General features: G+C 45.5%; 1 protein-coding gene and 1 long non-coding RNA gene across 2 annotated transcripts; both read left to right on the forward strand.

Annotated features, from left to right (window-relative positions):
• Positions 1-9: 9 nt before the first annotated feature.
• Positions 10-20,095, forward strand: LOC137528230 (uncharacterized). The gene is made up of 7 exons (XM_068249517.1): positions 10-146; positions 10,171-10,244; positions 14,755-14,964; positions 16,849-16,940; positions 17,675-17,779; positions 19,372-19,439; positions 19,893-20,095. The coding sequence occupies exons 1-7, from the start codon at positions 142-144 to the stop codon at positions 20,002-20,004; spliced, it is 666 nt and encodes a 221-aa protein (XP_068105618.1). The 5' UTR covers positions 10-141; the 3' UTR covers positions 20,005-20,095.
• A 102-nt stretch (positions 20,096-20,197) lies between these two features.
• On the forward strand, positions 20,198-20,958 carry LOC137528231 (uncharacterized). The gene is made up of 3 exons (XR_011023318.1): positions 20,198-20,233; positions 20,317-20,528; positions 20,639-20,958. It is a non-coding gene; the product is annotated as an uncharacterized lncRNA (long non-coding RNA).
• Positions 20,959-26,893: the final 5,935 nt, after the last annotated feature.

Here is a 26,893-nt window from a genome sequence, read left to right on the forward strand (position 1 = left end):
AAGTGGTCACTCACTGATTCAGTTGAGTTGGTCACTCACTGATTCAGTTGAGTGAGCTTGAGCAGAGCAGAAAGCAGAGCGTTGTCTGAGCTTGTGCTTAGGAGAAAGAAGAGCGTGATCTATATACAGAGGAAGAGCAGGATGGGGTGAGTACTGAGATGATTTTCCAGGCCTGGGTGTTTTGCTGACAGGGGCGTAGCAATAGGGGGTGCAGAGGTTGCGACCGCATCGGGGCCCTTGAGCTCTCTATTGGTCCTGTGCTCATAATAATCACTTATATAGATGCTTTGAATGGTAGTAATTATTAACAAACTGTTCCCCATCCCCTTCTTGCCCCTCTGACACTGTAGTTGCCATTGGCAGGTTTTGGTGCGCCGTATCAACTGTTATGTATAGAATGCTTGGGGTGACCCATGTAAAACTGGCATCGGGGCCCACAGCTCCTTAGCTATGTCACTGTTTGCGGGCCACACCTAGGGGAGGAGCTGACACACCTCTCCACCCTAGTCTGATCAGGTTCAGGCTTCTTTTACACTGCGGTGGGTGGGTGTGTGTTTGGGGGGTGTTGCAGGTTTCTGTGTATTGGTGTGGTTGGGGGTCTCTCCGATAGCAGGGCAGGGGCTATTATACGGGGAGCCTTACAAACCTCACACAGGCACAGTGGCTTAGCAAAAGGGGTTGCAGAGGCCTCGATCGCACCAGGGCCCTTGGGACAGAGGAGCCCGCAACTGTCTGTAACATTAGCTCTATATTGGTCCTGTGCTTGTTATGATCACTTCTATTAATGATTTGAATGATAATAATAAGCTGTTCCCCATCCCCTTCTTGCACCTCTGACACTGTGGTTGTCCTTGGCAGATTTTGGTGCGCTGTATCAATTGTTATGTATACAGTACTTTCCCCAGTGTTAGTTACCCCCCCCCCCCCCCCCCCCCCTCCCCACAGTGCCCAATTATTATTAATTAGTATTTATATAACGCCGACATCTTCCGCAGTGCTGTACAGAGTATATGGTCTTGTCGCTTAACTGACCCTCAAAGGAGCTCACAATCTAATCCCTACCATAGTTATATGTCTATGTACGCATCGTTTAGTGTCTGCATCACAGTCTAGGGCCAATTTTAGGGGGAAGCCAATTAACTTATCGGTATGTTTTCTTGTGGGAGAAAACAAGAGTGCCCGGAGAAAACCCACGCAGACACGGAGAGAACATACAAACTCCTTGAAGATGTTGACCTGGCAGGGATTGAAACTGGCGACCCAGCGCTGCAAGACAAGAGTGCTAACCACTACGCCACCGTGCTGCCCGCGCAGTGAAATGGGCATGGGATAAATATCGTTATCAACATTAGAACATTAAAATGTTTGAAATATGTTATCATTTTAGAAACTTGCAACGTTATAGTTTTTTTTTTTGTTATATTATATTGTTTGTACAAATTTTAAAAAATCGAATGTTATTGTTTCTATGTGTGTAAAGGTGTTTGTGCAAGGGGGTGGTTAGGGTTAGGAGCCACCATGGGGGTGCTTAGGGTTAGGCACCACCAGGGGGACTGGTAATGGTTAGGCACCACCAGGGGGTGGCTCTGTGTGAGAGTAGGGTTAGGTTAAGCTGTATTGATGAATTATGTTACAATTTTTAAAGTTAATATCATGTCGTTTTCATTTCCCGTCTTATTTAGCGGGGCCCTTTTTCTGAACGCCCTTTCTTCATGCACCCAAAAGCTAGATGTTCCCCCAGCTAAAGTCAGCCATACCATAGGCCCATGGGTCTGGCCTCTCTGTCTGTTTACTGCTAGCAAAGCCACAAAAAGGAAGTAGACTGCTTTGGAGAGGCTTAGTTATAATGCAAGCACATGTAGCCGATAGATACTACGTTGCTGAGAGTTCAGCAGTAAGATCTTGTTTATACTGTACAGCAAATGTACAGAGTTGAGGCTGGGATATGTTGTATAACCAAGATCTTACCACCACAATCTCCAGGTGTTAGTGCTGTCACTGCAGATGCACTACTAAGCATGCGCCCACTTGATAGTAGACAGAGTTCCTTTAGTGCCCTATGGTCTAGGTTCTCAACATGTGGGTTACTTATGCTGGGCTCAATGGGTACTTAATCATTTCAGCCCGCGGGGATTTTTCACCTTATGCATCAGAGCAATTTTCACCTCCCATTCATTTGCTAATAACTTTATCACTACTTATCACAATTTATTGATCTATATCTTGTTTTTTCCGCCACTAATTAGGCTTTCTTTTAAGTGGTACATTTTGCTAAGAATTATTTTTTTTTCTAAATGCATTTTAACAGGATTAATAAGAAAAAAATTGAAAAAATTCATGATTTCAGTTTTTGGCCATTATAGCTTTAAACTAATCCACGCTTCCATAATCAAAACCTATGTATTTTATTTGCCCGTTTGTCTCAGTTATGACACCATTTAAATGTTGTCCCTATCACAATGTATGGCGCCAATATTTTATTTGGAAATAAAGGTGCATTTTTTCTGTTTTGCGTCCATCACTATTTACAAGCTTATAATTTAAAAAATGTTCGTATTATACCCCCTTCACAAGCATATTTTAAAAGTTCAGACCCTTAGGTAACTATTTATGTCTTTTTTTTTTTTTTTGTAATTTTTTTTTTCCATTAAAAATCTTATTTGGGTAATATTTTGGTGTGGGAAATAAACAGTTAATTTTTAATGTTATTATATGTGTAAATTGTAATGTAAAAAATATGTAGATGTAGTTTTACTATTTTGGCCACAAGATGGCCACCTTGAATTTTCTTCCCCTCCTTGTGCTTCTCGCTAAGCGGAAGTACAAGGGGAATGCGGAAATTTTTCCGGGCAAAAAAACTGAAACCGCTTGTAAGAGCGTTCGGTTTTTCTGCTGGGGAGACGGATCGGTGATGGGGAACCATTCCCATTCACTGATCCCAGGGCTACCAGGGGACAACACGGGGGCACGGGAGCGCGCCCGTGATCGCGGCCAGGCAGCAGAAATAGTTAAAGGACATCCAAGGTGAAAAAAAAAACAGAGATAAACAATTGTATCGATCCTCCTACTTCTAAAAATGAATTTGAAAGTTATCCCACAGTTTTATTTTATATTTAAATCAACTTTTTAAGCTTTTACTGTTTCATGGCCTTTTCTCAATGACACATTAATTGAAGTATGCCAGGGTAAAAATAGATGAACTATTGAAGCTTTTTATCTCTTTCCTGCTCTTCAAAGCCATTTACTGCCACAAAATTGTTTTATGGCTGCAATTCCTTATCAGTGAGGGTTACGCTAGAATCCGACCCGGTCCCGACCCAGACAGGAACTGCCACTTACATTCCTGATTTTTAGCTCTTTCAGGCAGAGAAAGAAAAAAAGGAACACAGCCTATTTATTTGTGTACTAGGCACTGTACATACCCATGTCTATCTCATCATGTCACATGTCACCTCGTGAGTCTTTATGTTATGCAATCAAATCACTCTAGTGAGTTCTTAGGCATACAAAATATACTGTAAATCATAAATAACCTGTAAAAGTATTTTTTGTTAATGAAAAACCATCTGGAAATATTTAGACGTTAATCATATGTAAGGTATGTATTTCAAAAACAGATCATTCACACAAAAGGAACAGATATTTTCCTCTGCCTGCATGTGTAATAACAGTAATAACACCAGGGAAAGTAGTTACATATGTTCCACACCTGCACTGAAGTGTACTCGAGGTGACATATGACATGGTGAGATAGACCTGTGTATGTACAGTAGCAAATATATTAATAACTAGGCTGTGTTTCCATTTTTATTTTCCTGCCTGAGAGAGTTACCCTACAGGCATGTAAGTGACAGCTTCTCTCATGTAGGACCCTTGTCAGATTATATAGATAAGGAATTACAGTCATAAAACTCTTTCCTAGCAGAGAAGAGCTTCTGAGGGCAGGAGATAGATATAAAGGTCAACTATTCCTATGTTTTAGCACTGGAACACTTAACAGATTGTCATTGAACTGAGTCAGAAAAACATTTAGGGCTTATTTCCACTACACGCAGATTGGATGCAGAATTAATGCAGCATGAATGCAGAAAAACTGACTCCAATGAATGCCTATGGGAAAATCTGCATCAAAAAAATGCGTTTAGTGGAAACAGGCCCATAGGCATTCATTGGAGTCAGTTTTTTTTGCATCCAATCTGTGTGTAGTGGAAACAGGCCCTAAGGCTTTGTTCAGTGTTCACATCTAAAATCGCAATCGCTGAGGCCAGCGTTTTGCGATTTTGTGAGTGATTTTTGTTTCCCCGATCCCAGCACTTACCTGTGCACTTTGATATTGTATCCAGCATTTTTCTAAGCCCGTTTGCAGAGCGGTTCCGTTTGTTCACTTCCTGATGTCAGTCAGGAAGTGAACTCTTTCACCCGGAAATGAATAAATACAATGTATTTATTCATGAAAGCGTACATGCAATTGATGCATAAAGCGATTTTGTGAGCGTGTTGCGCTTTTCCTATACCTTCCATTATAGCAAAATCTCCCCAAAAATGGTGCAGGCAGCACTTTAGTCAGTGGAAAGCAGACTAAATGAGCAGATATGAACAGTTCCATAAGGACACATTACACAATCGCTTTTATGGTGATTTTGAAATCGCTGGCGTTGAAAAAATAACTAAATGCCCTAGGTGTGAACAAGCCCTAAATCTACTTTGTAAATGTTTAAAGGGGTTATCTGTATAGTTTTTAAAAACTAGACGAATGCAACTGCGCCTTCACGCCTGCGCGCGTGCTCTTGCGCAGTACAAATGTTTTCATATTGCGCCTGCGCATTATGCCCCTGGAGACGCGAACAGGAGCGAGGCAGTGCAGGCACAGTTGTACTCGTCTAGTTAGATGAATATTTGGACCGTGACTGGTGGCGGGGAACGGAGGATCGTAGGAGGACGGCGTGGGACAGGACAGCTGCAGGGGGCCGGTACAAGCCCCAGGTAAGTGTCAGTTTTTGTTTTTAAAAACTATCCACAGAACCACTTTAAACATAAAATAAAACCATGGAATATCTTAAAACAAATAGTTTATCTCAGTTTATTATAACTGAAAGAACAACTGATGAGCAAAGTAATGTCCATGTTTCACATGGACACAGTTTAACAGTGTGCTGACCAGGAAGCGGTTATGGGGTAATGGCCATTTTCAAAATGGAGGATGGAGAATTCTATTGATCACAGTGGACAAACAGTACACAGAAGAGGAGAAAGGGATTGATGAGTAGACTATACAGAGGTACAGTGGGTTGCAAAAGTATTCGGCCCCCTTGAAGTTTTCCACATTTTGTCATATTACTGCCACAAACATGAATCAATTTTATTGGAATTCCACATGAAAGACCAATACAAAGTGGTGTACACATGAAAAGTAGAACGAAAATCATACATGACTACAAACATTTTTTACAAATAAATAACTGCAAAGTGGTGTGTGCATAATTATTCGGCCCCCTTTGACATGAGTGCAGTCAGTTGCCTATAGACATTGCCTGATGAGTGCTAATGACTAAATAGAGTGTACCTGTGTGTAATCTAATGTCAGTACAAATACAGCTGCTCTTTGAGGGCCTCAGAGGTTGTCTAAGAGAATATTGGGAGCAACAACACCATGAAGTCCAAAGAACACACAAGACAGGTCAGGGATCAAGTTATTGAGAAATTTAAAGCAGGCTTAGGCTACAAAAAGATTTCCAAAGCCTTAAATATATCCTACGGAGCACTGTTCAAGCGACCATTCAGAAATGGAAGGAGTATGGCACAACTGTAAACCTACCAAGACAATGCCGTCCACCTAAACTCACACTCCGAACAAGGAGAGCGCTGCTCAAAAATGCAGTCAAGAGGCCCATGGTGACTCTGGACGAGCTGCAGAGATCTACAGCTCAGGTGGGAAACTCTGTCCATAGGACAACTATTAATCATGCACTGTACAAAGTTGGTCTTTATGGAAGAGTGGCAAGAAGAAAGGCATTGTTAACAGAAAAAGGGAGGGGGGACACCAAGAGCCCAATAGTGTGATATTGTATAGATGATAATTAATAATGAGTAATATAACAATTTAATACTCACAAACCAGGGTTACCATTAGGCAACCACTGTGAAGGCAGGTGGGGAGATTAACCTGCCCCCATTCAGGATTAAAAGTCGCTCTCTGTAGATGGGAAGAAGATGGGTACAACCCTCCACCAAGGGTGGACTTAGCAATATGTAGAAGCTTTCCAGAGGCGCCAATAGAATAAAAGTCACTTAAACGAGCTTAAAACCGATGGGGCAGTGGTGGGCCTATCCCATCCATGCAGACAAAGCAAACAAAGGAAGGACTGTGGCATCAACAGTCAAACAACAATTTTATTTATACTCCACGGTAAAAATAGGCAACGCGTTTCACGGGCTCAATCCCGCTTCATCAGGCCAATCAAAAAAGAGCATACAGCTTAACAGCATCAAAACCACACTGAGCGCCTCTGTGTGGTTTTGATGCTGTTAAGCTGTATGCTCCTTTTTGATTGGCCTGATGAAGCGGGATTGAGCCCGTGAAACGCGTTGCCTATTTTTACCGTGGAGTATAAATAAAATTGTTGTTTGACTGTTGATGCCACAGTCTTTCCTTTGTTTGCTTTGTCTGCATGGATGGGATAGGCCCACCACTGCCCCATCGGTTTTAAGCTCGTTTAGGGCTGGTTCAGACGGACGCTTGCGGAGCGTTTACCGCAAGCGTTCGGACCGTCGCGGTAAACGCTCCCATTCAAGTGAATGAGAGCGTTTACACCAAGCTTTTGCGCGCTTTTACCCGAACGCGGCGTTCGGGTCCCGATTTTCGCGAGCGTTCGGGCTGCCCCTGGAAGCAACATGTAGCTTCCAGGGAGCGGCCAACCGCGACGGCTAATGTTCCCCTACGGGAAAAAAAAACCGCAACAGCATCACGACGCGACCAAAGGCTACTGAAAGCCTGACCGCTCAGCCGCCGCAACGCCCCCAGACGCGACGCTACGCAGACGTCCGTCTGAACCAGCCCTTAAGTGACTTTTATTCTATTGGCGCCTCTGGAAAGCTTCTACATATTGTTAACAGAAAGCATAAGAAGTCCCGTTTGCAGTTTGCCACAAGCCATGTGGGGGACACAGCAACCATGTGGAAGAAGGTGCTCTGGTCAGATGAGACCAAAATGGAACTTTTTGGCCAAAATGCAAAACGCTATGTGTGGCTGAAAACTAACACTGCACATCAACTCTGAACACACCATCCCCACTGTCAAATATGGTGGTGGCAGCATCATGCTCGGAGGGTGCATCTCTTCAGCAGGGAAGCTGGTTAGAGTTGATGGGAAGATAGATGGAGCCAAATACAGGGCAATCTTGGAAGAAAACCTCTTGGAGACTGCAAAAGACTTGATACTGGGGCGGAGGTTCACCTTCTTCCAGCAGGACAATGACCCTAAACATAAAGCCAGGGCAACAATGGAATGGTTTAAAACAAAACATATCTATGTGTTAGAATGGCCCAGTCAAAGTCCAGATCTAAATCCAATCGAGAATCTGTGGCAAGATCTGAAAACTGCTGTTCACAAACGCTGTCCATCTAATCTGACTGAGCTGGAGGTGTTTTGCAAAGAAGAATGGGCAAGGATTTCAGTCTCTAGATGTGCAAAGCTGGTAGAGACACACCCTAAAAGACTGGCAGCTGTAATTGCAGCAAAAGGTGGTTCTACAAAGTATTGATTCAGGGGGGCGAATAATTATGCACACCCCACTTTGCAGTTATTTGTAAAAAATGTTTGGAATCATGTATGGTTTTCGTTCCACTTCTCACGTGTACACCACTTTGTATTGTTCTTTCACTTGGAATTCCAAAAAAATTGATTCATGTTTGTGGCAGAAATGTGACATGTGGAAAACTTCAAGGGGGCTGAATACTTTTGCAACCCACTGTATATATGACATGCGTATGTTTATTTTTGACTTTTTTAGTTCAGGTTTGCATTAAGATTAGTGGACACCTGTAATGGTTGCAACCCGTAGTGATCTGATGCGATTGCTAGGGGGGACAGTTCAGGGACACAACACTGTACAGACAGACAGACAGATCCTGTGCTGTTACCTAGCAGTGCTCTTGCATTTGGATCCAATCACTACAGACCACTGGCCTACAATGATGCGAGGGAGGGCGTAGCAGAGCTGGTACAATGTCCTCCAGCACCCGATGCTGAGACACCAAAGTGCGCCCCTCCATCCCTCCCACCCCAGCCATCACACACTGATTGCTATTAGACTAAGAGGTGCCCCCCCCCCCCCTTATTCTCTAGATATCTGGCTTGCAGTCACTGCCATGCATCCCCTTGTCTTATTTCTTTATGCTTTGAACACAAAAAGGGAATGATAGCTGAGTGAGTTGTGCGCCTCCTTCTACACTGCGCCCTAAGACTGGAGCCTCTCTTGCCTCTGCCTCGGCCCAGCCCTGGGGCGTAGAGCCCTGGGTGAGGAGTAGGCAGGGGGGGGGGGGTGACAAATGTACAAGCCAGCTGCTGAGTCTGTAAGATGAATGCACTTCTATAGTGCATGGAGAAGCCATGGTGTCTGAGAGCGCCCTGTATTCAACTGTAGCACTTAGTGTTGTCCGGATCATGAACGATTCGGATCTTTGTTGTGAGTCGAATCATCCGGATCATCAAACTGAACAATTTGGTTCACAAAGGGGGTGGAGCCAGGAGCGGCACGTCCCCCCCTCCTCTCAGCGGGCAGGGGGGGGGGGGCCTGGAAGCAGAGCAGAGATGGATCGCTCAGTTGGAGGGGAGCCAGCCTTGCAGGGACAGGTAAATGAGAGAGGGGACATGGGTGCCACTGCCAGATATGTGTAGAGCACACGTACTGGCTGTAATGTGCTGCTCATTTTAGGCTGACTGTTCCGTAGTTGTGCATAGTGAACAAATGGGAAAGTTTTGGCTCAGAAGCACAGCTCAGTAACTTTGCAGACAGTGTGCTGGGCTAGAATGACAGGGCAGGTACTGTGATTGCAGTGCAATATGATCCTCCTGCACTCTGCTCTAAACAGCTGCACTCAACTTCTCCCTAAATTTATGACGAGTGTTCGAGGTGAAAAAAGGACACATTGGGGAATGCTTTCTTTCACTGTGAGACGTTTGCATTCAAAGTATACAGATGAACATATAGCTGAAATATATTTAAAGCATATGATTGCAACATGTGGGTAATGTGTGCAAAAAAACATTTTTGCTCTCTGCTCACCCCTCTTCGTCCACCTCCTCCCTTCTCTTTCCACTCCCTGCCCTTCTCTGTCCATTTTCTCCCCTTCTCTGTCTGTCCACCACCTTCCCCTTCTCTGTCCACTGCAGGGAAAGTCCTGTCCTGCTAGTCATTTAACCTCCAGAATGCTTCCCTAGTAAAATGATTAGAGATTCGGTTCAAAGATCCTGATCTTTTGACTGATCCGATTAGAATCATCCGAATCATTGAAAAGTTCCGGTCTTCCCATCTCTAGTAGCACTGATTGGAAGAGTGTGCCCTCTGAAACAGCTGCTCCGCCCACCCTCTCCTCTGCTTGTGTCTACACAACAAGCTCTCCTGTACTTGCATGCTGTCTGGCTGGAAGACAGGAATCACTCCTCTTTTCACACAGCATAGCTGTGCTTCCAGCCTGGACTCTGCAGGGACCAGCTTATCAAATCAAATCAAATCAAATCAAAAATAGCTTTATTGGCATGACAAAGCTTCAATACAGGCATTGCCAAAGCAGGGGGAATGAGGGAGATGGGATGGGGTGGGGGTGCAGTGAGTTAGCATTTTGTGGACTGGTTTCTATGAACACAAGAAGAAAAACACAGCATGCAGGACTTTTTTTAATCACATCAAATTGGAATTGCATGTAGTGTAAAAGAGCATTTACAGCAGGGGTCCCCAAAATTATTCGGGACCACTTTCTAGTCTAAACATTTATCCGGGGACCGGCTATGTGGGTGGGTGTGTGTTTGGGGGGTGTTAGAGGTGTCTGTGCGTTGGTGTGGTTGGGGGTCTCCCAGGTATCAGGGCAGGGGCTATTATACAGGGAGCCTTACAAACCTCACACAGGCACAGTTGTTTCCTCAGTTTAAAAAAATCTCTCTCTTTTTTGCAGAGCTTACCTGAGTCATCTGTGGAGAGGACGGGCAACCGATCCTGGGATTGGAGCGAGGGACGGAGTTGAGCCAGGTGAGAACCATAGCAATTCAACTATAACCCCAACACAGCAACATTCCACTGTTCAGCTCTGTGTCATAGCTTACTAGTACCCCATAATGCTCCCCAGTACCCCCATAAAGCTTTCCAGTACCCAATAATGCTTCCTAGTACCCATAATGCTTCCTGGTACCCCATCATGCTTCACAGTACCCTCATAAAGCTTCCAAGCACCCCATAATGCTTCCCAGTACCCCAAAAATGCTTCCCAGTGCCCAATAATGCTTCCCAGTACCCCATAATGCTTCCCAGTACCCCATCATGCTTCCCAGCACCCCATCATGCTTCCCAGTACCCCATAATGCTTCCCAGTGCCCCAAAATGCTTCTCAGTACCCTCATAAAGCTTCCCAGTACCTTCATAAAGCATACCAGTACCCCATAATGCTTCCCAGTACCCCATAATGCTTCCCAGAACCCCATAATGCTTTCCAGTACCCCATAATGCTTCCCAGTACCCCATAATGCTTCCCAGTACCCCCATAAAGCTTCCCAGTACCCCATCATGCTTCCCAGTACCCTCATAAAGCTTCCAAGCACCCCATAATGCTTCCCAGTACCCCATAATGCTTCCCAGTGCCCCAAAATGCTTCTCAGTACCCTCATAAAGCTTCCAAGTACCTTCATAAAGCATGCCAGTACCCCATAATGCTTCCCGGTACCCCATCATGCTTCCCGGTACCCCCACAATGCTTCCCGGTACCCCCGTAATGCTTCAAGATGGAGGCAGTTGTATACAGGGGCTATGGGGCCCAGTCATTTCTTGCTATGCCCCTAAATGTGTCCCAGCTTCCCAGCACTCTCATATGTCCCGGCTCCTCAGGAGCCCATAAGGTGTCCAATATTTCCAGCATCGCATAATGTATCCCAGCCTCCAGCTTCTCTGTACCCCCATAGTGTATTACATGTTTCCAGTACCCATAAACTGTGTTTCTGCTTACCATTGCCTCCCTGGTGTGTGACTAGTGATGGACCGGGGCTGTACCTACCGGGACCACTCTGACAAGCATTGGGTCTAGAATGCAATTTTACCTCTGTGTACAAATGGGACTGCAGTTACCACTGATGGGGCTACAGTGACTGGGACTACTGACCATTAACAGGGGCTGACATATGACAGGGCTGTGGAGTCGGAGTCGGAGTCGTGGAGTCGGAGAGTCGGGCAATTTTGGGTGCCTGGAGTCGGAGTCGGGAAAAAATGCACCGACTCCGACTCCTAATGAATTTGTAACTGTAATTAAAATAGAAAATATGATAAAATGTTCTATTTCTCAGATAATAGTCATTAAAAATAATGTATATATACAGTAATAGCTGTGCTTAGTCCACAAAAATGAAATAAACCAATCAAAATTAGTTACTTGTGCTGCTTCAATAAAGCAGTCCCCGTATTTTTAAAGTCAGATATACATATCTGATTGTGACTGTATATATGATGTGTACACAGGAATCTCTTATATACACTAAATAACATCTATGCTGTAAGTATAAAGCACGATGGTTAGCCATGTCACTAATAGAGATGGTCAACGAGATGGAAATAATTCTGCATTGATGCTGATTTATGCAAATGTATGCACTCCCTTTGCTGATGAAATCAAATAATTTGATATGTTATTAAAATTTGGTTTGGTGACTACAAATTAAAGGGTAACTGAGACGGATGAAAAGTAAAGTTTTATACATACCTGGGGCTTTCTCCAGCCCCCTTCAGGCTAATCAGTCCCTCACTGTCCTCCACCACCCGGATCTTCTGCTATGAGTCCTGGTAATTCAGCCAGTCAGCGCTGTCCGGCCGCATGCCGCTCCCACAGCCAGGAACATTCTGCACCTGCGCAATAGTGCTGCACAGGTGTAGTATGCTCCTGGCGGCGGAGTGTGTGCATGCGCACTACGCCTGACTGGCTCAAGTACCTGGACTTATAGCAGAAGATCCAGGTGGTGGAGGAGGACAACGAGGGACTGATTATCCTGAAGGCGGCTGGAGGAAGCCCCAGGTATGTATAAAACTTTAATTTCATCTGTCTCAGGTTTACTTTGTTACACAGTAGTACTATACTCTACATATGCACTCCCCACAGAGCTGCATGGAATCCACTGAGAATGCTGTGCACATTGAACACAGAGGTGTTGTCTGTTTACAATCTCCTCAATCCCCTGCAGAGTACCTGCACATCACTCTTACATGTACCCACACTTACATTGCCTAGGGCCTGATAGATGTTCTTTGTTCCGGTTTGTACCTTTTACAAGTACTCTTACCAAGGACTAGTTTTAGTCTAAAGGGAATAAATATAGTAGTCTACATATCCTTCTCACTTCAGTTGTCTTGTAAAATTCCTAAGCGTTGGCAGTTAAGAGACGAATTTCATGTTACATACTTTTAATCAACAAAATTGTAATATGCAAATTAGAGGAGTCGGAGTCGTGGAGTCGGAGTCGGTGGAGTCCTAAACTGAGGAGTCGGAGTCGGTGGATTTTTGGACCGACTCCACAGCCCTGCTTACAGACACACTACACTGTGACATTGACAGACACACTGCACTGTGACACTGACAGACACACTACACTGTGATACTGACAGACACACTGCACTGTGATACTGACAGACACGCTGCACTGTGATACTGACAGACACGCTGCACTGTGATACTGACAGACACGCTGCACTGTGATACTGACAGACACGCTGCACTGTGATACTGACAGACACGCTGCACTGTGACACTGACAGACACGCTGCACTGTGATACTGACAGACACACTGCACTGTGATACTGACAGACACGCTGCACTTTGACGCTGACAGGCACGCTGCACTGTGACATTGACAGACACACTGCACTGTGATACTGACAGACACGCTGCACTTTGACGCTGACAGGCACGCTGCACTGTGACACTGACAGACACACTGCACTGTGACGCAGACAGACACACTACACTGTGACACTGACAGACACACTGCACTGTGACATTGAGACACTATACAGCAACAATGACAAAATGACAGCACACACTGGTGACTGATTGCCACATTGCACTGTGACACTGACATGCACTCTACTGTGACACTGACAGACACATTGCATTGTGTGGCACGTTTAGGCAAACTGACAAACACAAAACAAGCATTTACGGATTGTGCATAACCCCTTCATAATGTAGCCCCACAATGGTAAATATATTTTTTTAAACAAACCATGTATGTTGGTACAATATATGGGATTTTAGAATGGAATAGAGGGACTGTGGGATTTGTTTCCAAAACAGGGACAGTTGTAAGACATGCCACTGCGTCTGCCATGCAGCTCCCATGTCTTTTCATTTGCTGGACAGGTTAGTTGGGAGATAAAGTTTAGGTGAATGAGGAGGGTGATATAACTAAATAGTAAAGGTTGGTGTTAAAGAATACATCCAAGCTGCTAAAAACAAAAGATCCATTTACCTGGAGCTTCATCCAACCCGTGACAGCCATCCTGTTCCCTCGCCGCAGCTCCGGTGGCTCCCGGTCTTCTCCGCTGGTTCAGCTGACCTCGCCTGGTTGGGTTCCGGGTCGGCTTATATTGCGCTCCACCGCGCGGGTCACGTGGTCTCTCCGTTGTCATCAGGACGGTACTGCACAGGCGCAATAGTTCTGCACCTGTGCAGTACTGTCCTGATGACGTTGGCGAGACCGTGACCCACGCGTTGGGGCACAGAAGAAGGCGACCCGGAACCCGACCTGGTGAGGTCGGCTGCACCAGCAGAGAAGACCGGGAGCCGCTGGAGCTGCAGCGAGGGCACAGGACGGCTGCCACGGGCTGGAGGAAGCCCCAGGTAAGTGGATCTTTTTTCTTCCTTTTTTTTAGCAGCTTGGATCACTCCTTTAAGGCATGGGAGGAGGGAGTGATTAGGGTTAGGTGTAACCCAGGCAGTAAGGTTAGGGATAGTCATAGAAAGAGGGAGTGATTAGGGTTAGGTGTAACCCAGGCAGTAAGGTTAGGGAAAGGCGTGGGAGGAGGGAGTGATTAGGGTTAGGTGTAACCCAGGCAGTAAGGTTAGGGAAAGGCATGAGAGGAGGGAGTTATTAGGGTCAGGACCCAGGCAGTAAGATTAGGGATAGTCATAGAAGGAGGAAGTGTTTTGGGTCAGGTGTAGCCCAGGCAGTTAGGTTAGGGATAGTCATAGAAGGAGGAAGTGATTTGGGTCAGGTGTAACCCAGGCAGTTAGGTTAGGGTTAGTCATAGAAGGAGAAAAGTGATTTGGGTCAGGTGTAACCCAGGCAGTAAGATTAGAGATAGGCATAGATGGAGGAAGTGATTTGGGCCAGGTGTAACCCAGGCAGTAAGGTTAGGGAAAGGCATAGAAGGAGGGAGTGATTAGGGTCAGGTGTAACCTAGGCAGTAAGGTTAGGGATAGGACAGTAAAGCAACTAGAAGTTGCTAGATAGAAGAGCGGTAATGTAATAGTTTCTGACCCCATCTTCTCTTGTCCCTTTCTAGTGGAAGTTAATGTGCACATTCCAACTTCCGTCACCTCTGAAGCAGACGGCATCCGACTCGTCAACTTTAGTCTAAGAGTTGCGATTTCGGAGCACCCTCAAGACTGGTGGAGGGAAGTGGCGACCTCACAGTGGGGAAACAACCTTGCAGTGCGCGTGACTTTGCGCCTCCCCAGAATACGTCGCAGGATCAACGTTAATGTTCCTGTTGGTAAGTCACTGTATATACAATGTAAGTCATTCAAGAAACACCAGTCCTGCTGGCATGCACATCGCCACATCTGCAGAGGGAGAGGGCAGCACATCACCTCATAACCTTGTTAGCTTGGCCAAGTGTGCCATCTGATAGAGGAATGTTCTGTCAGAGATCAAGCGGGGTAAAGGCTTCTATAACACAATTTTACATTTTTTAAAGATTATACATTAGGTTGAATAGAAATATTGGGGTGTATTCAGCAAAGCTTTGCAAGTAGTGTAGTAGAGCACAGTTCCCCAACCCTGTCCTCAAGGCCCACCAACAGTACATGTTTTGCAGGAAGCCACACACAATCACAGGTGGGGTAATTAGTGTCTCAGCAGAGCTGATCAACTACCTCTGTGGATTTCCACAAAACATGCACTGTTGGTGGGCCTTGAGGACAGAGGTGGGGAACACTGGTGCGGTACCCAGGTAATGCAAGCATTATCTAGGTAACATTGGTCACACTAATTGCACAACGTGTGCTAAGGGCTTTGGAGTCGGAGTTGAGGAGTTGGAGCACATTTTTGGGTGCCTGGAGTCGGTGGTTTCATAAACTGAGGAGTCGGAGTTGGATAATTTGTGTACCGACTCCACAGCCCTGCATGTGCTGCTTTGTTGTCAGAAGTACTGGTAAAATTGCTCTATGCACTCTCTGTGCATTGCAACTTTACCATCCTCTGCTGAATAAACCAACGCTCAGGGCCGGATTTACCATAAGGCACTGCAGGCACATGCCTACAGGCCCTCCCTGAGCGCCTCCCTCCCTCCCTCCTTTCCTATACAGAGTCCTGAGTGGAGTGTAAATGAGAGGTTACCCACCCTGGTCTTTTCACTGACGAGATCACCCTTCAGTCAGGGGCACCTCTAGCTACTTAATACTGAGGTTCTTCTAACTACCCAATACTAGGGGACACCTCTAGCTACTTATTGTTGAGGGTACTTCTAGCCGCCTAATACTAAGGGGCACCTGTAGACAGGCGGGATTTGTAGGTTCATAGAGGGCTAAGTCTAGAGTGCCAGGGTATCTGTGCCTATAGGCTCCTGTCAGGTAAATCCGGGCCTGCCACCGCTGGCTCCAATTAAACTTTCTGAGCAGAACACCCCTTGTCGCGCATACCATAAAGATTTCATAAGAAAAATGTTGTTTTATAATTCAAACCACACTGCTCCTTTCTATCCTGGTTCATTTTCCTTCATATTAACATTTTAAAAATAGTAATATATCAATTTAAAGGATGGAATAAACTTTAGAGTCAATTTAAACACATTTTAGTAGAGAAATATATATATTTACATAGAAAGAGGAACAAAGTCCTGAAAGAGGGACAAATGAGGAGGGAAGAGGGGCAGAGGGACAGGGCTCCCAAAGAGGGACTGTCCCTCCGAAAAAGGGACAGTTGTGAGCTATGCAGTCACCCATTCAATCACCAATCCTATGTTAGGGAACAATGAGGAGTAAATTAACTACAAGGTATGCTTTACGGTAGGTACTCTTTAAGAACTTTTGGGGTGTATGCAATAAACTGTGTTAAGCAACATTTTGTGTGTAAAGTCTTACTTCATCATGAGTAGAGCAGAATGCAATACATTACATGCAATGCATTACGCTCTACTCATCATGCATAAAACTTTACGCATGTAATTCTGCTTAATGCAGTTTATTGCATACAACACCTTGTGTATTACCCCACTCTGTAAAGTCAAATAGTGTACCCTGGGCAGATTTCCTCTCCCTTCCCATCATGCTTTTGGAACAGGAAGAGAGAGTAAAGCTCCCTAACATGAATATAGACTCTTAAAACCTGAAAAAGTTTCACATTCAATAATAAATGTTCCATTTCATTGAACTTGTAGGACTTGTAGGACTCGGAACCACCTCTCCAATGGCTTTCGTGTTGTCCTTTCGAGCACCTGGAGCGCGCCTTGCTGACCTGAGGTCCCTTCCGGTAAGAGATTTTGTTTCCATATTTTCAATAGGGATTTGCATAGATTAGCTCCAGCGATGGGTAACATTGTCGCATGGAGATGTTTTCCATCAATCTCATGTCTGCAAAACACTGCTGAAGCGCTTTAACCTCCTTAGCGGTATGCCTGAGACTGTGTCGGGCATACCGCTCTGTGGCCCCAGGAGTACCCTATAAATAAAGAATTGTGCCTAATGACTGTAAAGCATATAGTTAGCACTAGGCTAGCTTGTAAGAGTGCTGGGCACCCCTGGATCCCCACGATCCCCCCGTTTATATGTTACCCCCCCCCCCCCCCCCCGCCCCTGGATCCAGCGATCGTGCAGCCTCCCGGGACACAGCACCGGTCTCTCTATGGGGAGGATCGGGTTTGCATATGACGTCAGCGACATCATGAGGTCATCTGCGATCCTCCCCATAGTGAAGACCAGAGCTGTCCGGGGGGGCTGCGCCGATCGCTGGATCCAGGCTGGGTAACATATAAATGGGGGAGCGGTGGTGATCAGAGGGTACCCAACACCTTTACTAGCTAGCCTAGTGCTAGCTATATGCTTTACAGTCATTAGGCACACTTATTTTAAAAGTGGGCAAAAAGTAACAAAACCTCTTGAGCGGCGTAACGCTCAGGAGGTTAAGAAGAGTCCCTTTGTACTGTGTCCCATTGGCTGAAAGTAAGAACTTGGTATGCTTCTCATTTTTACTTATATATTTTACAGGAAAATTTGCAGGTGACGCTCCATCGTCAGCAGCCAGAGGAGGCGCAGCCGGAGGAGGAGGAGCCGGAGGAGGAGGAGCCACCGTGTAAAGATGATCAAAAGAAGGTAAAGGAATAAACCTTTTTTTTTGGGGGGGGGGGGGGTACATTTTAGTGCACTGTAGTGCAGGGAACAGTAATAAGCTATAATATATGCTAGCCTCAAGAGTTAGTGTTAGGTAAAAAGGTAGCAGGGAGGGAGGTAGTGGTAGGTGTAGATGGGGGGAGGTTAGTGTTAGGTGTGGAGGAGGGGGAGAGGTTAATGTTATGCTGGATACATACGTTACGACTTTCCGTATGATAGATGCATCTGATTTATAAATTCCCTCATGTCCGATATTACTCCCGATCGATTCTGTGCTCGATTTCTCATAGAAGTGAATGGAAAAAGATAAGAAAAACGAGCGAAGATAAGAGAATCGAGTGCAGAATCGAGCGGAAAAAACGATCCGGTGGGAAAATCGAGCGGAAAATCGTAACAAGTGTACCCAGCATAACATGTGGAAAAAGGGGCAGTTAGTATTAGGTGTGGAAAGGGGGAGGTTAGCTTTAGGTGTGGAGAGGTTAGAGTTAGCTGTGGAGAGGGGGGAGCTTAGTGTTAGTAGTGGAGAGTGGTGAGGTTAGTGTTAGGGGTGGAGAGTGGGTAGGTTAGTGTTAGGGGTGGAGAGGGGGAGGTTTGTGTTAGATGTGGAGATGGGGGAGGTTAGTGTAGGAGTGGAGGGGGGGGTAGATTTATGTTCGGCTTGGAGATGGGGGAGGTTAGTGTTAGGAGTGGAGAAGGGGAGGTTTGTGTTAGCTGTGGATAGGGGGGAGCTTCGTGTTAGGAGTGGAGAGGGGGGAGGTTAGTGTTAGGTTTGGAGATGGGGGAGGTTTGTGTTAGGAGTGGAGAGGGGGGAGGTTTGTGTTAGGAGTGGAGAGGGGGGAGGTTAGTGTTAGGAGTGGAGAGGGGGGAGGTTAGTGTTAGGAGTGGAGAGGGGGGATGTTTGTGTTAGGTGTGGATAGGGGGGAGGTTAGTGTTAGGTGTGGAGAGGGGGGAGGTTAGTGTTAGGAGTGGAGAAGCGCAAGGTTAATGTTAGGGGTGGAGAGGGGGAAGGTTTGTGTTAGGTGTGGAGGCTGGAGATGGGTGAGGTTAGTGTTAGGAGTGGAAAGACGCGAGGTTAGTTTTAGGATTGGAGAGGGGGAGGTTAGTTTAACATGTGAAGGGGAGGGATGGGGAGAAGGAGGTTAGGGTTAGGTGTGGAGAGGGGGGAGGTTAGTGCTAGGAGTGGACCGGGGGGAGCTTAATGTTAGGAGTGGAGAGGGGGGAAGTTAGTGTTAGGTGTGTAGAGGGGGGAGGTTAGGTGTGGAGAGGGGGAGGTTTGTGTTAGGTGTGGAGATTGGGGAGGTTAGTGTTAGCTGTGGAGACAGGGGAGCTTAGTGTTAGGGGTGGAGAGGGGGTGTTAGGGTTAGGTGTGAAGGGGGGGAGGTTAAGGGGAGGTGTGGAGAGAGGGGGAGGTTAGTGTTAGGAGTAGATAGGGGGGGGAGTTAATGTTAGGAGTGGAGAGGCGTGAGGTTAGTGTTAGGTTGTGACGGTGTTTCGGTGGAAAATACGGCAATATCTGTGTATTCTGTGGTCTATTCTGCCTTCATTGCGCTAATAAGCATTTTCTCCATCCACAGAGGAAGCGGGAAGATGATGGGATGTGCGCCATCTGCCTCGCTGATATCCAGCAGGAAGAGAGGGTGAGGTAAGTAATGCTCATTTCTGTTACACATTTCTATTGTCTTTGCTGTATTTAGTGTCACATATAGCCTCTGTCAGTCTGGATATTAACCACTTCCGGATTCTCGGTGCGTATATGTACGCCCCTGAATCCTGAAGTGTATTCCATGGAAACGTTCCATGTCAGTTCACGGAGGGTGTCTCCGTGAACACGCAGGGTAAATGTAAACACACGGGGAAGATCTTCCCCGGTGTTTACATGTATACGGCGCTGCTTTGAAGAGCCCCCCCCGCAAGCAGCCAGCGGCGATCAGACCCCCCCAGCAGGACATCCCCCTAGTGGGGAAAAAAGGGGGAAGTCTGATCGGCCTGGCTGCAACCTGATCTGTGCTGTGGGCTGGAGAGCCCACGCAGCACAGATCAGCACAAAATTTCATGGTATAGAAGTGGTTAATGTATATTTCTGTTCTCCCTGCAGACGACTTCCGTGCAACCACCCTTTCCACCAGACCTGCATCGATCGTTGGCTGCAGGAGAGCCGGACCTGTCCCCTCTGCAGGAGTCCCATCGCCGCACCCCATCACATCTGAGCACCGCTGGATAACAGGCCTTTCTTTGCTGTTTTATTTATGTTTCCTTGTGTTAGGAGTGGAGAGGGGGAGGTTTGTGTTAGGTGTGGAGAGGGGGGAGGTTAGGGTTAGGTGTGGAGAGGGGGGTGGTTAGTGTAAGGGGTGGAGAGGGGGGAGGTGTGGAGAGGGGGGAGGTGAGAGTTAGGAATGGCGAGGGGGGAGGTTAGTGTAAGGAGTGGAGAAGCGTGAGGTTAGTGATAGGAGTGGAGAGGGGGGAGGTTAGGGTTACGTGTGGAGAGGGGGGAGGTTAGTGTTAGGAGTGGAGAGGGGAAGGTTAGTGTTAGGTGTGCAGATGGGGAGGTTTGTGTTTGGTGTGGAGATGGGGGGAGAGTGGACACAGACGGGGGATTCCCTGCATGTATTCTGTGTATTCTGTGGTCTATTCTGCCTTCATTGCATTAATAAGCATTTTCTCCATCCACAGATGAAGATGATGGGATGTGCGCCATCTGCCTCGCTGATATCCAGGAGGAAGAGAGGGTAAGGTAAGTAATGCTCATTTCTGTTACACATTTCTATTGTCTTTGCTGTATTTAGTGTCCCATACAGCCTCTGTCAGTCTGGATATTAATGTATATTTCTGTTCTCCTTGCAGACGACTTCCGTGCAACCACCAATTCCACCAGACCTGCATCGATCGTTGGCTGCAGGAGAGCCGGACCTGTCCCCTCTGCAGGAGTCCCATCGCCGCACCCAGTCACATCTGGCCACTCTGGCTACCTAATGGGGGGGGGAGGGGGGAGAGCTTTCACTCTGGCTACTTAAATTGGAGGGCTCTGGCTACCTGAAAGGTGTCATTCTGGCTAACTAAAAGGGGGCAATCTGGCTAACTAAAAGGGGGCAATCTGGCTAACTAAAAGGGGGGAATGCTGGCTAACTAAAAGGGGGCAATCTGTCTAACTAAAAGGGAGGCAATCTGGCTAACTAAAAGGGGGGCAATCTGGCTAACTAAAAGGGGGGCAATCTGGCTAACTAAAATGGGGGGCAATCTGGCTAACTAAAAGGGGGAAATGTGGCTAACTAAAAGGGGGAAATGCTAGCTAACTAAAAGGGGGACACTCTGGCTAAATAAAAGGGGGACACTCTGGCTAAATAAAAGGGGGACACTCTGGCTAAATAAAAGGGGGACACTCTGGCTAAATAAAAGGGGGACACTCTGGCTAAATAAAAGGGGGACACCCTGGCTAACTAAAAGGGGGGGCATGCTGGCTAACTAAAAGGGGGCACTGTGGCTACCTTAAAGGTGGGCAATCTGGCTAACTAATAGGGGGAAAATCTGGATAACTGAAAGGGGGGCAATTTGGCTATTTAAAAGAGGGGGGCACTCTGGCTAACTAAAAGGGGGGTAATCTGGCTGTATAAAAGGGGGTCATGCCAGCTACCTAAAGGGGGGGCACCCTGGCTACCTAAAAGGTGTGTGTGTGGGGGGGGGGATGTAAAATTCTAGGGGTGTTGATCCAGGGATTTTATCTGACTGCCATTTGGAGTCGGGAAGGAATTTTTTCCCTTTTATGGCTAATTGGCCCAGGCCTTGAAGGGTTTTTCGCCTTCCTCTGGATCAACTGGGATATGTGAGGGTATTGTACAGTTTTGTACATTTTATGAATGTATTTTCTGGTTGAATTATCTCTTTGTATTTCTTCTTTCTTTATAATATATGTATTAATCTTAACTGTGTCTGTGTTTTTATTCCTCTGATAAAAGTGTGTTTCCTATAGGTACAAATAATGTATAGAATAATGGGTAACACCACTAATGTCAGTACCACAGTCTATGGCCATTCTGGGGGGAGAAGAGCAAATTAGCATTTCTCTTCTCATATAGAAGTTCAGATACTCGGATTATATTGTGTAATTTTCCTTGTTTTTGTAGATTGGCATTTAGATCATATTTTACAATGGAACATATTTTTCCTTTGAGGATTTTTTACTGTTTGCCATCTAACGGAGAATATTAGGGAACTGTATTGATGGCGTCAAAGTGATGTCACCCTACCCGTTGTGTTTTAATGCACTTTTTTTTCTCTCCATAGCAGTGCATTGTGAAAAGTTTCAGTTTTTCAGCATATAGTGTAGAAGAGGCTATAGGGAAACATGGCCACTGAACTGCACATCCATTTTCTGTTACAACTGATATAGTGTAAAAGGACCCTTAGGCCTGGAACCCACTGAAAACAGCAAACGCAAAACGCAACCGCTAGCGTTTTGTCTGAGCAGTTTGCAAGCGGATTCATGCGCGTTTTTGGTCGTGTTTTGCAACATTGTATTTTTTTGCCCAGCGGGTGCGTAGCGTTTTGCGTTTTTATCCTGATTGGTCCTGTGAATTATTTTTCATTTTGTTACAGTGTGCTGAACCGCAAAACGCTAGCAAAACCGCTCAGTTTAGGTTTTGCTGAGCGTTTCCGCTAGCAATTCAATACTTTACATTGAAGCGCTAACGCTCCCAAAATGCTGCACGTCCTGCGTTTGCGTTTCTGAGAAACGCAAACGCTCCTGTAGAAGTTGCCCCATCCATTAACATTAGCCCAGCGTTTTGGCAAACTGCTAGCATATCGCAGTGCTGCCAAAACGCTGCCAAAAGCGCTCCTGTGGTTTCCAGCCCTTAGGGCCCGTTCAGACTGCAAAACGCGGACGGCCACACATGCAGAACGCAACGCGTACGAACGCACGCCATCCGCGTTCGTATGCGTTGCGTGGCTGATCCCATCACTGAGAAGTGAATGGGACAGCCGCGCGTTTTTGTAAAATCTGCGTGCAGCATGTGTTCCCGGACCGCACAGGTCCGGAACGCATGCTGTGTGAACATCAGACATTGCACTCTATGCAATGTCTGATGTCGTGCGTGTCGGCCACCTGCATGCGTTTCCAAAACGCGGCTTGAAACGCGTGCAGTGTGAACGGGCCCTTAGAGTGTTGTATTCACTTATATGCACTTATGTGCCCCACTGTGCTGTTTTCAGGAAAATGTGTATTCTAGCCCTATGCAGGTCCTCCAATGTAAAACATGCTTTTCTCCCTGCAGGAACTAATTAATTAGCTTATGTAACACTTAAGGTAGCCATACACTGGTCGATTTGCCATTAGATCGACCAGCTGACAGATCCCTATCTGATCGAATCTGATCAGAGAGGGATCGTATGGCTGCCTTTACTGCAAACAGATTGTGAATCGATTTCAGCCTGAAACCGATCACAATCTGTTGAGCTGCTCCTGCCGCCTGTGGCCAAACGTCCCCCCCCCCCCCCCGTATACATTACCTGAAGCTGGCTTCCGGGCGTCTTCTCCACGCTGCACCGCACCGCTCTGTTCCGGCTCCATCCCGGCGCTTCCTGTGTCACTCCGTGACCAGGAAGTTCAAATAGAGCGCCCTCTATTTGAACTTCCTGGTCACTGCAGTGACACAGGAAGCGCCGGGATGGAGCCGGAACAGAGCGGTGCAGCGCGGAGAAGACGCCCGGGAGCCAGCTTCAGGTAATGTATACCTGATCGGATCGGCCGCCGCTAGCGACGCGCTCCCTACCCGCGGGCGATCGAGGGTAATTTCCCGCACGTCGCGATCGACGGACCGATCCAATTTCGGGAGGAAATCGGATCGGCGGGTGCGTTTAGCGCAAACGATTGGCAGCAGATTCGATCCCAGGATCGAATCTGCTGTTGAAACGGCCGCGAATCGGGCCAGTGTATGGCCACCTTTAGAGCACTAAGAAACCCAGAACTGGCTACTTCATGCACACAGACTGTCATTGTTGCAGGCTGTAATCCCCTTAGAGAACTTCAGTCTGTCCATTCCCCTTTGCAATTTGAACAGCAGAATGACGCAATCCAAGCAGCAGATTAGCCCCATATACAGAACCTGAAACTAGCTCCTTTTAAAGTGACATTGAAGCAAAAACAAACAAATAAAGTATGATAATTAATAGAAGTAGTATCAAAGAAAAGAGTTGCATATTTTTTAATTTTTTTTTTTATAACCTTGCATCATTCTGTCACATTTGCAATTACAAACGACACACTGGGCCATATGCAATTTAGTTTTTCACCTGAGTTTTCTCCTAGGTGATTTTTTAAAACTTGTCAATAAAATCCCTTTTAACCACTTTACCCCCGCCCGTACGAATTTCTCCGTCCCTTTTTCCATCCTTTAACCCCCAGGGATGGAGAAATCCGTACTTTCCGCGCTCCCGCCGCTGCCCGCACTTCCTAGCGCGCACTCCTGCGGGTAAACACGCCGCTCGCCCGGAGATCAATGAACGGGAAAATCCATTCCCGTTCGTTGATCTAAGCCCCGCAATGATCCGCTGCTTTTCCGCTAAGCAGCGCGATCATTGTGAAAAAAAACAACTTACCCAGCCTCCTAGTACTTCCGCTTACCCAGCCTTCTAGTCGCATTAAACAAAAAAGTTACTGTTGCCATCTTGTGGCCAAATAGTAAAACTACACCGTAAACATTTTTCACATACAAATGAATTACTTATACACAAAAAATTATCTCATTACTTCCCACACTCCCCATTTGTTTTTGTTTTTTTTTTGTCATAAAAAAAAAATTAAAAAATTTACAATTAAAAAAAATACATAAATAGTTACCTTAGGGACTGCACTTTTTAAATATTTATGTCAGGATGGTACAACACTGTTACTTTATAAACTGCGGGCTTGTAATTAGGGATGGACGTAAAACTGAAAAAAATGCACCTTTATTTCCCAAAAAAATATTGGCGCCAAACATTCTGATAGGGACATAATTTAAACGGTTTTATACCCGGGGCAAATAAATTTCATGGGTTTTAATTACAGTAGCATGCATTATTTAAAAACTATAATGGCCGAAAACTGAAAAATAATTAATTTTTTCCCACATTTTTCCTATTTTCCCATTAAAACACATTTATAATAAAATAATTCTTGGCATAATGCCCCACCTAAAAAAAAGCCTAATTGGTGGCGGAAAAAACAAGATATAGTTCATTTCATTGTGATAAGTAATGATAAAGTTATAGACGAATGAATGGAAGGAGCGCTGAAAGGTGAAAATTGCTCTGGTGGTCAGGGGGTAAAACCCCTCAGTGGTGAAGTGGTTAAACCACCAGCAAGGAAAAAAAAAAATATACTCAAAATAATTTTGATAGCACCTTTTAACCTACTTTTTGATACTTTTTTTTCCATTGCAAAGTGCTAAAAAGTTATTTTAAATCAAAGATGAAAATTTTTCTCCTAGGAAGAAGGTGGAAAAATGAATTGCATATGGGCCACTGTATTTTCAACTATGAAATAGAGCAGAGCTAATGACCCTTTGAACTCCCCTGCAGTAAAACCTTATCTGAAGCTGAGTCTCACTGTTTCTTTGATGTATAAGTGCTTCAGAAAATAGGACTGTCTCCCCATCAAAGTTGGGTCAGAGAGCTCAGAGAAGCTCTTTTGCACAGATAACAACTGAAGTTTTTTTAACTCTTTCTGTACTGGAAACAATATAAAACTCTGTGCTTTGCTACTAATGTTCTATTTCTTAGCTGTACTACACATACAGTTTATTATATCATACATTTATTTTCACTGCAGATTCTCTTTTAGATACCTGTATCTGGTGATGTGATTACGTTTTTAAGGCAACATTTTTAGCTACAAAAAAAAAAAAATCTCATGTCACGCTAAAAAGGTAATCTTTGACCATTCTAACCAACAAGCTGTGAGGTATTAATTTATTTGATTTTTTTTAAACATTTAGCACTTTATTGAAAAATGTCAGCTTTACAACATAAGCGTAACAACAACACTCATTGCAATAAGAAAGACATATGAATAATAACAATTACATCAAAAAACACAACTAACCATTTTAGCCTTTTGAACGTGACTGTCACGTCCAAAAGGCTGCTGCTGCACGCTCCTGTGCCACAGCCCGGTAGCCTAGAGGTCAATGAATGGGAAAATAGTATAATATGGTAGGACATCATGCTGGGTACACATAATGCAATTATTTCCCATCCAACTGAATGACCGACAACGGAATCGATCGGGAGCAGTGGATACAGATAATGAGGACAGCCGACATTGCTAATAAAGGGAGGGAAAGTGAAACATTCACCCAGCAGGGACACAGGGCTGTGCTCATACCTGGCTTTGAGCTCTGTAAAGTTCCCTAGAGCTGCTCCATGCTATGTACACATTGCTGCTCCATCCAAAGTCAACTGTAGCAGGGAAAGAAAGGGGGCAGTGTTGTGTGATGCAGGATGCCTGCAGACATTCTGGTGTCTCAACTTATGCCTGTCCCCAGACCTGGTCTGAGGGGGGATTCTGGGCAGCTGTAATCCCCCCTGTGTTTACCTATGAGGGAACTCCAGTTTCTTCCACAAAAAGGGAATGGTTGCACAGGCCGCGTTAACTAGGTGTAAAAGAATACATTTCAAGTATTTATTACATGAAAAAGGGTCAGAATGCCAAATATAAAAATTCAGGGGTCTTATGAATCTTTGTAGAGGAAATTTCCTCTGTCCACTTATGAACTTGAGTCCAAAAGGTGGACAGGTGAGGGCCATGCCAGAACACATGCAGTTAATCGGCTCCTGAAGAACCACAATCCAGCATGTATCCGCAACTCCTGCACAAATTTGCTGAGCACAGAAGGTGTCCTGTACCATTGGGTGATGATCTTGAATCCATGTTCCTGCTTAGTTACATTAAGGGAGCCCTTATGATTGAGAGACCAGATGGCCTGCCACTGGAGGTATTATATTTAGATCTATATCTGAAGGTGGCTTTAAAATATAATTAGAGTCAATTTTTCTCCTCTGCTCTGATTAGACACACTATTTAAAGTTAAGCTTTTTTTAACTATTATATCATTTCACTAA

Source organism: Hyperolius riggenbachi, chromosome 8 (assembly GCF_040937935.1).
Source record: "Hyperolius riggenbachi isolate aHypRig1 chromosome 8, aHypRig1.pri, whole genome shotgun sequence".
NCBI lineage: Eukaryota > Metazoa > Chordata > Amphibia > Anura > Hyperoliidae > Hyperolius > Hyperolius riggenbachi.

Excerpts from the sequence above, each read along its gene's own strand:
- LOC137528230 (XM_068249517.1), top strand. Across the intron at positions 10,245-14,754 it reads GAGGGACGGAGTTGAGCCAG|TGGAAGTTAATGTGCACATT; the intron begins GTGAGAACCATA and ends GTCCCTTTCTAG. Across the intron at positions 19,440-19,892 it reads CAGCAGGAAGAGAGGGTGAG|ACGACTTCCGTGCAACCACC; the intron begins GTAAGTAATGCT and ends TTCTCCCTGCAG.